The 12,146-nt window shown below is 41.5% G+C and overlaps 1 protein-coding gene across 8 annotated transcripts in view; it reads left to right on the top strand.

Annotated features, from left to right (window-relative positions):
• LOC118081220 (uncharacterized) overlaps window positions 1–9,052 on the top strand; it is a 32,488-nt gene extending 23,436 nt beyond the window's left edge. For 3 of the 8 annotated variants that reach the window (XM_088663912.1, XM_088663909.1, XM_088663910.1), the window contains 2 exons: window positions 3,122–3,205; window positions 3,813–9,052. In XM_088663912.1, coding sequence (XP_088520038.1) covers window positions 3,122–3,205; window positions 3,813–5,347 — 1,619 coding nt within the window. In that variant the 3' untranslated portion in view covers window positions 5,348–9,052. Of the gene's footprint in view, window positions 1–1,374; window positions 1,565–1,695; window positions 1,823–3,121; window positions 3,206–3,812 lie in introns of all 8 variants that reach the window. The other 5 variants (XM_088663911.1, XM_088663913.1, XM_088663922.1 and 2 more) reach the window with 3 other exon arrangements.
• Window positions 9,053–12,146: the final 3,094 nt, after the last annotated feature.

Raw genomic sequence — 12,146 nt, forward strand, 5'->3', positions numbered from 1 at the left:
CATTTCCAACATTTATTATTATTTGTTTGGGGGGGTTTTGTACATTTTAAGTAGTTTCACTGGTGTTATATACCATCTGTACATCAGGTACGGTATTTGTAATTTCTAAAAGAGCAATTTAGGGTGGGCAAATCATCACACAAATGCCATAAAACAGGCAAAGTGCACCTCATCAGCAGTCACCCGTTTTTATTATCAGAAAGGTAATCAATTTATTCCTGCGGCCAACCAGATATTTCAAACAAAAGTGCAATCCCAGATATTCTATGGAATCCCGCTATGGGTCCAAGCATATAACAGTGATTTAAAAAAGATTCACTCCAGCTTTCTGAGATGTATTCTTGGACTCCCAACTGTGATCAAATATGAAACAATGTGTGCAGAAATAGGCATACACACAATGGAATAATGGCCTTGGACCACCTCAATAAAATACTGGTTACGCTGCCATTTTCGCTGCTCCCCATCAAGTCTGCTCGCTGATTTGCTCAAAGACTCCTATAAATCAAGATGGTATCAGTACCTTGAAAAAAAGATTGAATCTTTAGGCATTGAGCTGGAGCGCCTGTACAATTCTAACGAGCAATACATTTTCCATAATATCCTAACTAGACTAAAGGATGTCGAGAGACAAAATATTATGGCAGCTGTAAACAAAATTTGCTCCCCTATATTCTATGATTTAAATATCTTAGATAGCAGAGCCAATTACGTCACTAAGTTAATAATCCCAGCCCAACGTAGGGCTTTTATGCTGGCCCGTTTGAATGTTTTTCCCTCGGCATTTGTCAGGGGAAGATATCAAAACATTCCTAGAAACAAGAGATTCGGCAGATGTTCTATGAACGTCCCGGACACTGTAGAGCATATTCTCTTTCATTGCCCATTGTACAGTACGCTCCGTCAACGCGTGCTGTCCCCTCTTTTGGGTGGTCTGGAACCCCAGCAAGGTGAAAAAGTGGGATTCTGCCTATCTGATGTTGACCTAAGGGTAACGGCGGGGGTAGCCGAGTTTTTGGTAGCAATCCTCCAAGGAGCAGGTTAACAAGGAAAACCACAGATTCTACATATATATATGTGTGTGTGTGTGTGTGTGTGTGTGTGTATGTAGCCAACTGCTGCCTTTTTATATATATTTCAAGGCTTTTATATGTTATTTTCTCTTTTATGGTTTTATTTCCAAAATGCCCAATAAAGGTTTGATAAGTAAGTAATTTCTAAAAGGTATGCTATCTGTGTAAATGTCTCCCACCCAAAATAAACCCACCTTTCTGTGAACCGCCCTGAGACCTCCAGTTATAGGGTGGAATATAAATTCAATAGATTGTTGTTGTGGTGGTCATTATCATCATTTCTGCATTGTTCTCCTTATAGAGCTGCTCCTTGCATTGAAGTGCATCGTGGCAACATCTAAGAGAGGCCCAGAAGTGGCCCAGTTTACGCCTCCTCCTCCTCCTCCTCCTCTGTCCTTTCCACTGGCAACGCAATGGCCTCAGAGGCACCACCTTTTGGACCGTCTCTTCTCAGAGGTGGAGTGGAAAGAGGAGCCAGGCACCTTCCTCAGGTAGGGAAAGAGCAATGGGGAATCAGGGAGGAGGCAGGAAGCACAGATGGGACAACCCAGCTTCCCTCTGTGTTGAGTGGGGATGATGGGGATCTAAGAGAAGCTCTGCTTTCTTCTTCTTCTTCTTCCAGGCCCTCTTGACTTTTGAGGAGGTGGCTGTATTTTTCACGGAGGAGGAGTGGGCTCTGCTGGATCTAGGCCAAAGAGCTCTGCATAAGGAAGTCATGGAGGAGAATTATGAGATGGTGGCCTCTCTAGGTAAGGGCACATTCTTACTCTTCTTGGCTGATAGACTCTGCTGTTTGAGTCATTTATTGATGTCATGCCTTCTTCTTTGGTGACCCCTCGTAGCCGAGTAAGATTGTCATCCATGAACACGGTCTTAACGGCGTGTCCGTAAGTGACAGTCCAGTCCAATTCTGGATGCATACGTTCTTTGACAGTGGGTTCATAGGTTTCCAGGCAGGAGTTAATTACAGTCAGTCTTTGCCAAATTTGCTTTCATCTTTGCTTGTTTCTCCCACTTCTCCTGAGTTTGTCCTTCTTCAAAGTCCATGAAGCCTTTGGTAAAGGCTATTATCCAATTGGAGCACTCGCAGGCCAGTGTTTCCTTGAATCTTCCTTCATAATAGAGCCCTATCCCCTAACTCTCTCCTTTACGACCTTCTAAGTGATAATACAAGCAATAACCTACCACTGACTTGTAGGAGAAAGCTGAACTCAATAGGACTAAAGATAGCTGATTTTGAAAACACTGACCCCAAAGACATCTTGAAAATTATTAGAAAGACTCTTATAGGGAAAAGCACTCTCTACTTACTTGAGGTGGTCCCTATGTGCAGAGACTTTAAAGGGGGATATATGGCAAACTTGGAAGAGTCAGGAAGGGTGCAGGCTCTTCATGTTGGCTAGATTCAACGTGTTCCCCTCTATGGAGACAGAAGGAAGATATCTAGCTCTCCCAAAAGCCGAACGTTTATGTAAATGTGGGAAGAATGATCCAGATACATTGGACCACATTTTCTTTTCCTGCAATTATGGTATTAATGCGAGAAGGCGATTGCTGGGTGCTTTGCAAGTGGATGCATCGATCGCGGCAATGCCAACTATTCAGGGGTTACTGTCGGATAATAATGATGGAGTTACTTTAGTGGTGGCTGAGTTTTTGTGCTCAGATTGGGCCACTGTGGAGAGGACCAGGGGATGCTAATTGAAAATTGATATATCGTTCTAAAATATTAATTTAATTAATATGTATTTTATTTCATGAAGTCTATAACGTGAATGTTTTATCCATAATTTTGTTCTGAAGCTCCTGACCTTGTCATGCCTAATAAAGGTTATTGATTTGAATTTGCAAACAAACAAACCCGTGTATAATATACAAAGACTCATAGGGTAATAATGATGGCATGAGGTTTCCTGGTTCATGTCATTTAATAGTGTTTAATGGGCCACCAGATACTTTGCTGTTTACTTCACAAGATTAATATTTTTGAATATTTGTACAGTCACATATGACATAAACAACACTTCTGTTATTCTTATTCCACATAGCGGGGACTCTGATACTCAAGTCTGAGCTCATCTCGTCGTTTGGAACAGAAAAATACAGTGATGTTGTCCTGGACCAGTTGAGAGGTACATACTTCCACTTTGCTGTGAGACTGTACCTTTTTATGTCTCCTTTCAGTGTGCAGGAATATAAAAAGAACCCTTTTGGATCAGAACAAGGGCCCATCTTTTCCAGCATCCTGGTGCAGGTTTAGGTGATATGTACAGTTGGTTGAAATGTATCAGCAAGATATTACAGATGAGGGAGGAAGGAGAAAACTGAATAAAGAGGCGTAGCAATTTCACAGGAGGGGGAAGATGGAGAAAGTATATCCCTCCAGATTTGGCTGCACTACAACTCCCATCATCCCTGGTCATTGGCCATATTTGCTTGGGTTGATGGTACTTAGAGTCCAACCACATCTGGAGGGCCATAGATGCCTCACCTCAGCATAGAAGGTTTCTCTTGGTGCTCAGTGTTACATGTGAGTTGAAGGTAGAACTGGATACTAGGGGTTATTGAGGCTATTTTCAGATATCCTTTCCTTTCCTATAAATTTGGTACGTAGGAGAGGAAGGAATCCAGGAGGTGTTAAAGAAGAGAAGGTGCTGATTGGTCTTGCTGTGTGTTAAGTTGCTTTGTTCTATTCCCTGAATATCTGACAATATTTTCCTATTCCCCACTTTAAACCAGGCGATGAAGAAGGCAATCAGAATATTGAAGAGCCATCTGTAAAGTACTTCAGTGTGAGAGAACACCTTAATACACATCTGCAAACTAACAGTGTGGAGAAACCCTTTAAATGTATGGAGTGTGGAAAGAGCTTCAGTGAAAGAGGAAAACTTACTGTACATCAACGAATTCACACAGGGGAGAAACCATTTAGATGTATGGAGTGTGGAAAGAGCTTCAGTGAAAGAGGGAAACTTACTGTACATCAACGGACCCATACAGGAGAGAAACCATATAAATGTATGGAGTGTGGAAAGAGCTTCAGACGGTGTTCACATCTTACTAGACATCAACGGACTCACACAGGTGAGAAACCGTATAAATGTATGGATTGTGGAAAGAGCTTCAGACAGTGTTCACACTTTACTAGACATCAGCGAACTCACACAAGGGAGAAACAATTTAAATGTATGGAGTGTGGAAAGAGCTTCACCAATAGTGGAGTGCTTAGAAATCATCAACTGACTCACACAGGGGAGAAACCCTTTAAATGTATGGAGTGTGGAAAGAGCTTCTCTAAGTCTTCACAACTTACTATTCATCAACGAACTCACACAGGGGAGAAACCATTTAGATGTATGGATTGTGGGAAGTGTTTCAGAGAAAAAGGAAACCTTACTAGACATCAACAAACTCACACGGGGGAGAAACCATTTAAATGTATGGAGTGCGGAAATAGCTTCAGTAAGTCTTCACAACTTACTATTCATCAACGAACACACACAGGAGAGAAACCATTTAGATGTATGGAGTGTGGAAAGTGTTTCAGTCAGAGTGGAAGCCTTATTTTACATCAACGAATTCACACAGGGGAGAAACCATATAAATGTTTGGAGTGTGGAAAGAGCTTCGTTTGTAGTGCGAAACTCACTGTGCACCAACGAAGTCACACAGGGGAGAAACCATTTGAATGTATGGATTGTGGTATGTGCTTCAGTCAGAGTGGAGTACTTATTGTACATCAACGAACTCACACTGGTGAGAAACCATTTAAATGTATGGAGTGTGGAAAGAGCTTCAATCACAATGGAATACTTACTGTACATCAAAGAACTCACACGGGTGAGAAACCATTTAGATGTGTGGAGTGTGGAAAGTGCTTCAGTCAGTGTTCACAGCTGACTTTACATCAACGAAGTCACACAGGGGAGAAACCATTTAAATGTATGGAATGTGGAAAGAGCTTCAGACACGGTTCACACCTTACTTTACATCTACGAACTCATACAGGGGAGAAACCATTTAAATGTATAGAGTGTGGGAAAGTTTTCATTCAGAGTTCAGCTCTTACAACACATCTACGAATTCACACAGGGGAGAAACCATTTAGATGTATGGAGTGTGGGAAGAGCTTCAGTCGATGTTCACACCTTTCTATACATCTTCGAACTCACACAGGGGAGAAACCATTTAAATGTTTGGAATGTGGGAAGTGCTTCAGTAAGAGTGTAACTCTTAGAAAACATCAGCAAGCTCACAAAGAAACAACGGTTTAAGAGGAAGGAATGTTTAATGTGTTTCTATTATAATAGAGTTCTTAATAAAAACCTATGCACTCTCACACAGAAGAACCCATTTAGATGTATGGAGTGTGCCAAATGTTTCCCACAGAGTTCACTTTGTGCTTCATATCAACAAACCCATAGAGGGAAATATGTAGTATGTTTGTGGTGTTCTGGTGTTTGTACGGAAAGTTGTACATATATGTATTAAAGCAATGGAGGTAATGTCTCATAATAGTAAGTATAATGAAAGATATGTACTGTTAGGGATGTGCAGAATGTGACTCTCGAGGGCTCATTGAGAGTGAACATGTGCTGAGAGTCCATTGATATTTGGTATTTGGCAGAGAGAATTGGGAATGGAGAGTTGTGAAAAGTGGAGCATCACAGTGGTGTTTAGGAAGCAGGATTGGCTCTGGAATCCTAGAACTGTAGAGGTCAAGGGGAGTCCAAGGATCTTCTAGTCCAGCTCCCTGTCATAAGAACAGCAGCAATAAAACCCATATATTCAAAAGTTTTGGCTGCAATATTCCTTAATTACTATCCACTCCTTATTAACTTGTTGTGTTGAGTTTCACTGCTCCCCTTCTCCTTGCTAAGTGTAAGTACTCTTATAAATTTGGACTGCCACTCAACCTTTGAAGGGATGATTTCGCTTTTTCAATTTCTTGCTATTAGAATTCCTTGCCGCAGTTGTTGCATGTATATGTTGTATCTTAGGTCTTGGGCCCAACATATCATAGATCCTTTCACTTCCTATTCCTTTACCTCCCAATCCAGGAGGAGGTCATACATTTTTATAATATATTTGGATTGGAGGAGCTCCTTTTCAAATTTAGAAGTTTCATTTGCAAATCCTTTTCTTTTGTCAATAATACTAAGTCTTTCATTAATTTGAAAGTATTGTAGGCAATCTGTTAAATATAGTCTAATTTTTCCAAATCCTTTCAGCTTTTGTTGTTGTTTAGTCGTTTAGTCATGTCCGACTCCTCGTGACCCCATGGACCAGAGCACGCCAGGCACTCCTGTCTTCCATTGCCTCCGGCAGTTTGGTCAAACTCATGTTCGTAGCTTCGAGAACACTGTCCAACCATCTCATCTGTCATCCCCTTCTCCTTGGGACCCTTCTCAGGGTCTTTTCCAAGGATTCTTCTCTTCTCATGAGGTGGCCAAAGTATTGGAGCCTCAGCTTCAGGATCTGTCCTTCCAGTCAGCGCTCAGGGCTGATTTCCTTCAGAATGGATAGGTTTGTTCTTGCAGTCCATGGGACTCTCAAGAGTCTCCTCCAACACCATAATTCAAAAGCATCAATTCTTTGGCGATCAGCCTTCTTTATGGTCCAGCTCTCACTTCCATGCATCACTACTGGGAAAACCATAGCTTTAACTATACGGACCTTTGTAGGCAAGGTGATGTCTCTGCTTTTTAAGATGCTGTCTAGGTTTGTCATTGCTTTTCTCCCAAGAAGCAGGCGTCTTTTAATTTCGTGACTGCTGTCACCATCTGCAGTGATCAAGGAGCTTTAATTTCAGCTTTAATTTGTTGCTATTCTCTTCCATAATCATTCTATACTTTGCCCAATCTCTTTGCATCCCCCCCCCCCCGGACATGGCTTCCAATGGGGAAGTCACTCAGGGGGTCTTGGGTTCTAGGTCTTTATATTTATTCCACATCTTATATAATTATTTTCTTACTCTATGATTCAAAAAACTCCTGTGGACTTTCACCTTATCGTATATCATATACGCGTGCCATCCAAAACAATTGTCATAGCTCTCTAGATCAAGTAGATCCGTATCTTTCAATACTATCCAATCTTTGATCCACACTAACCAGGCTGCCACGTGATACAATTCCAAATCAGACAAAGCGAATCCTCCTCTCTCCTTTTGGTCTATTAAGATTTGGTGTTTGATTCTTGGTTTTTTGCCATTCCATATAAATCTTGCTATATCCTTTTACCAGTTTTTAAAGCAGTTCATACCACGCAAAATTGGGATGTAATAATAATAATAATAATAATAATAATAATAATAATAATTTTATTATTTATACCCCACTCATCTGGGCGGCTTCCAACAATATATTAAAATACAACGGTCTGTTAAACATTAAAAGCTTTCCTAAACAGGGCTACCTTCAGATGTCTTTTAAAATCTGGTATATGTTTTTCTCTTTGACATCTGGTGGGATGGCATTCCACAGGGCGGGTGCCACTACCGAGAAGGCCCTCTGTCTGGTTCCCTGTAGCTTGGCTTCTCACAGTGAGGGAACCGCCAGAATGCCCTCGGCGCTGGACCTCAGTGTCCAGGTAGAAACGCTCCTTCAGGTATACTGGACCGAGGCCATTTAGGGCTTTAAAGGTCAGCACCAACACTTTGAATTGTGCTCGGAAATGAACTGGGAGCCAATGTAGGTCTTTCAAGACTGGTGTTATATGGTCTCGGCGGCCACTCCAAAATTGTAACAAAAACATCAATTTTGGCAAAACACTCATTTTAATTACAGAAAATTTGCCCCAAAAGGAGAGATGGAGCCTACTCCAGATTTCCAGGTCCCTCTTAATCTCCTTCCATAGCTTAATGTAATTATGTTGATATACATTTATTTGACAGCCAAATTCCCAGATATTTTACTTTTTTCTTAATTTCTAAGCCAGTAATTTCCTGTAATTAATTTTTCCTCTGAAACATTACTTTAACTAATAAATTGGTTTTATTTTTATTAATTTAGAGTTCTGCCAATTGTCCAAATTCATTAATTATCTCTATTGCCAATGGGATACCTTCTTTGGGGTTTCCCGTTGTCACTATCACATCATCTGCATATGCTCTTATCTTGTATGTTTTTTCTCCAATCTTGATACCTTTTATTCTTTCTTCTTTCCTAAGTTCATTCAGCAAGGTTTCCAGCAGTAGTATGAATAAAAGGGGGGATAGGGGGCACCCTTGTCTCGTACCTTTCCTGATTTCAATGCTATCCGTGATATTGCCATTGCTTATTAGTTTCGCCCTTTGTGTAGAGTAGGTGGATTCTATACCCTTTCAAACCTTTCTCCGCAGCCCACTAAGTTCATCTATTTTTTCATAAAGCTCCATGAGATATTATCAAACGCCTTTTCAGCATCTATGAACATCATGGTTGTTTTTCATTTTTGAGCTCCAGATATTCTAATATGTTGATGATGTTCCTGGTATTATGTTGAATCTGGTGTTCTGGAAGGAATCCTACCTGGTTTGGATAAATTATATCTTTTAGTACATTTTTTAATCTATCTACTAAAATGCCTGCATAGATTTTATAATTGCAGTTCAGCAAAGATATTGGTCTGTAATTGGAAGTTATCTCTAAGTCACTTCATTGTTTAGAATCGCGTATTCATTATTTCAAGAATCCGGCATCTTTCCTTTAAGAATATCATTGACTACTGCTTTTAATGGTGTTATCAATATCTCTTCAAGTTTTTTATATAGCTCAACAGGTATCCCATTGGGGCCAGGCGACTTTCCTGATTTGGCATTTTTCATTACATTTTGGCTTTCAGTTATAGTAACTGTCCTGTCCTGTTTTCTCCAATTCTTTAATTTCTGTTGTTAAATTTGTGGCTGCCGCTGTATTAAAATCTGCTTTTTGTACCAGCCTCTGTATTCCTTACCTCATCTCTTTCTTCATTTCTAATAAAATTGATGTTAAATCAGACTTTGTGTCCCCTTCTGCAATTGATCATTTTCTCTGACGTGGTGTTGTAGTTGGGCCTGGAGGTGGTTTTTCTGCCTGTATTAGCCATAGTTTTGTCTGCAACAATAGAAGCAAACACAAAAAAGCATATCAGAATACAAGTAACAAATAAAAAATAAAGTTCCAGTTATTATTTAAGATATTAACTCAGAATAACTAAGCAGTTTTCAACAATTACATTTATATATTATATATTTCTATAGAGAGAGGAGATAAAGCAAAAGGGAGGGAGGAGAGAAAGATAAGAAATAAAATAAGTATTTTATTTCTTTTCCTACCAATGCTTGTAATTATATCCAAATATCACAAGATGGCGCACTGTCCTTTATTATAGGGAAATACTTAAAGAAAAAGAAAAAAAACCCTGCAATTATTTTTAGCCACACTGTATCACTGTAATTCCATCCTTAATCTCTGACTCTACTCTCTCACGGTGTACTTCCCCTCTAATCTAATATTTTGATATTTGATTTCCTGTTTTCCCTCTTTCACTACAACTTATTTGCAAAGCTTCCCGGGATACAAAACAAAGTAATACCGGGGGGGGGGGAGAAAGCCTTTAAAAGAGAACAATCTGTAAATTTCAGATCTACCTTCCACAATTTCCCCCAATTCTCAAATTGTATGTTATATCCTATATCTTGCGCCCATTTAATCATAATTGATTTAACCTCTTCATCTTTCCCATTCTAGCAGAATACTATATGCTTTCTTCAGTAGCTTCACATCTTCTTCTATAACCTTTTTTTGGAATCTAGAAATTGTATAGATAAACCCTTTTTTATCTTCCTTATACATCTCATTTTGTTGTCTGTAATGCAACCAACTCTGAACATGGTCTTTATTTCATAATCTTTTAATTTCCATTTTCCTTCTTGATCTCTCACTAAGTCTCTGTATGTAGGCCACTTCCCCCTTTTGCCAAGCGGTTTGAGTAATGAAGTTTCAATTGGTGATAGCCACCAAGGTGTTCTTTGTTCTGAAGGAAAACTATATGAAAATGATGTACAGATGGTATATGACACCAGTTAAGATGGCAAAAATGTATAAATACTGCTTTATCCATTACTAGTGTATTTCAGCCCGTTCAATAATCCATTATGATTGAGGATTATGAAAGATTGATGAAGAACACGATTCCTTTTGGTGTACCGACCTCCCCGCTGCACCAAAGATTCCCTGGCCGGGCTGCTTCAGGTCATGGCAGATGTGCTCCTAGAGACACCTAGATTGGTTGTGCTAGGGGTTTTTAATATCCATGCTGACATGACTTTACGAAGGGCTGCTCGGGACTTCGTGGAAAGCACAGCCTCCATGGGGCTGTCCCTGAATAAGTTTGGTTCAACTCATAGTCGCAGACATGCCTTAGAACTGGTGTTCAACTCTATTGACGTGGGTGATTTCGTGGGTGATTTGACATTAAGTAAAAATGACACAAAAGAAGTGCCATGGACATATCACTTCTTGGTGCAACTGGACTTCTCCATGACCCTTCCCCTCTGCAGGAAGGTCGGACTGAGTTGGATCCAAATGGTTTCCAGAGAGTGGTAGGGGGTGTATTATCCCATGTAGATGGCCTTTCAGCTGATTCCCTGATGGCCCGCTGGAATGTCGAGTTAACCAGGGCTATCAACTGTCTGGCGCCCTCTCCAATTGCATGGAACCCAGAAAGCCCCGTGGTTTTGCCCAGAGCTGAGGGCAATGAAACAATTGTTGAGATGGCTAGAGCCCCAGGGCGGAAAACTCTGAATCAGACTGGACACGGGTTAGAGCTCAACGTTGAGCCTACCAAGTGGCGATAGCGATGGTGAAGCGGACCTTCTTCGCCGCCTCAATTGCATTTGCAGAAAACAGCAGCAGGAGACAGGTGGTTCATACTTTAATGGAACCATCTGAGCCATTGGGGCCTAATAAGGCCCCCAAGATCACCTGCAATGATTTTGCAAAGTTTTTTTTGCAGATAAAGTCACTCAGATTCGTAAAGAGGTAGACTCCACCATGGAAGCAGGGCCAGGGCGGGAGAGTGCTAGAGTCCTGTCTAGTCAAGTTGCATGGGATCAATTCCAATCTGTTACCTCCGAGGATGTGGACAGGCTGCGCAGACGAGTGAAACCAACCACCTGTCTCCTTGATCCTTGCCCATCCTGGCTAATAAAAGCGAGCCAGGAATGTCTGGGTGATGGGCTCTGCGGGGTGATGAATGCTTCCCTCTGTGAGGGAGTCTTCCCAGCACCACTGAAAGAGGCAGTCATTAAACTGGAAAGGGAAAGGGAAAACCCATCTCTATTTGGGGAAAGGTCTCCCTGTGATCTGGTGGCGCTTGTGTAACACGATGCTGGCTGAAGGGGCATGTACGGAGGGGGTCCCTATTTATCTACTTGCACTTTGATGTGCTTTCGAACTGCTAGGTGGGCAGGAGCTGGGACCGAGCAACGGGAGCTCACCCCGTTGCAGGGATTCGAAACGCTGACCTTCTGATCGGCAAACCCTAGGCTCTGTAGTTTAACCCACAGCGCCACCTGGGTCTTTATGTGAGAGTTGGACCATAAAGAAGGCTGATCGCCGAAGAATTGATGCTTTTGAATTATGGTGCTGGAGGAGACTCTTGAGAGTCCCATGGACTGCAAGAAGATCAAACCTATCCATTCTTAAGGAAATCAGCCCTGAGTGCTCCCTGGAAGGACGGATCGTGAAGCTGAGGCTCCAATACTTTGGCCACCTCATGAGAAGAGAAGAATCCTTGGAAAAGACCCTGATGTTGGGAAAGATTGAGGGCACTAGGAGAAGGGGACGACAGAGGACAAGATGGTTGGACAGTGTTCTCGAAGCTACGAACATGAGTTTGACCAAACTGCGGGAGGCAGTGCAAGACAGGAGTGCCTGGCGTGCTATGGTCCATGGGGTCACGAAGAGTCGGACACGACTAAACGACTAAACAACAACAACAACTAAACAGAAGTCACCAGACCCACTATTTGCCCTTCCACCACTCTGCATCTTTACCTCTTTGTCCTCTCTGGCAATCAGCCCTCCCCTTCCTGATTTCCTTTCTCGT

This window comes from Zootoca vivipara, chromosome 2, assembly GCF_965207765.1.
Source record: "Zootoca vivipara chromosome 2, rZooViv2.hap1.1, whole genome shotgun sequence".
Taxonomy (NCBI): Eukaryota; Metazoa; Chordata; class Lepidosauria; order Squamata; family Lacertidae; genus Zootoca; species Zootoca vivipara.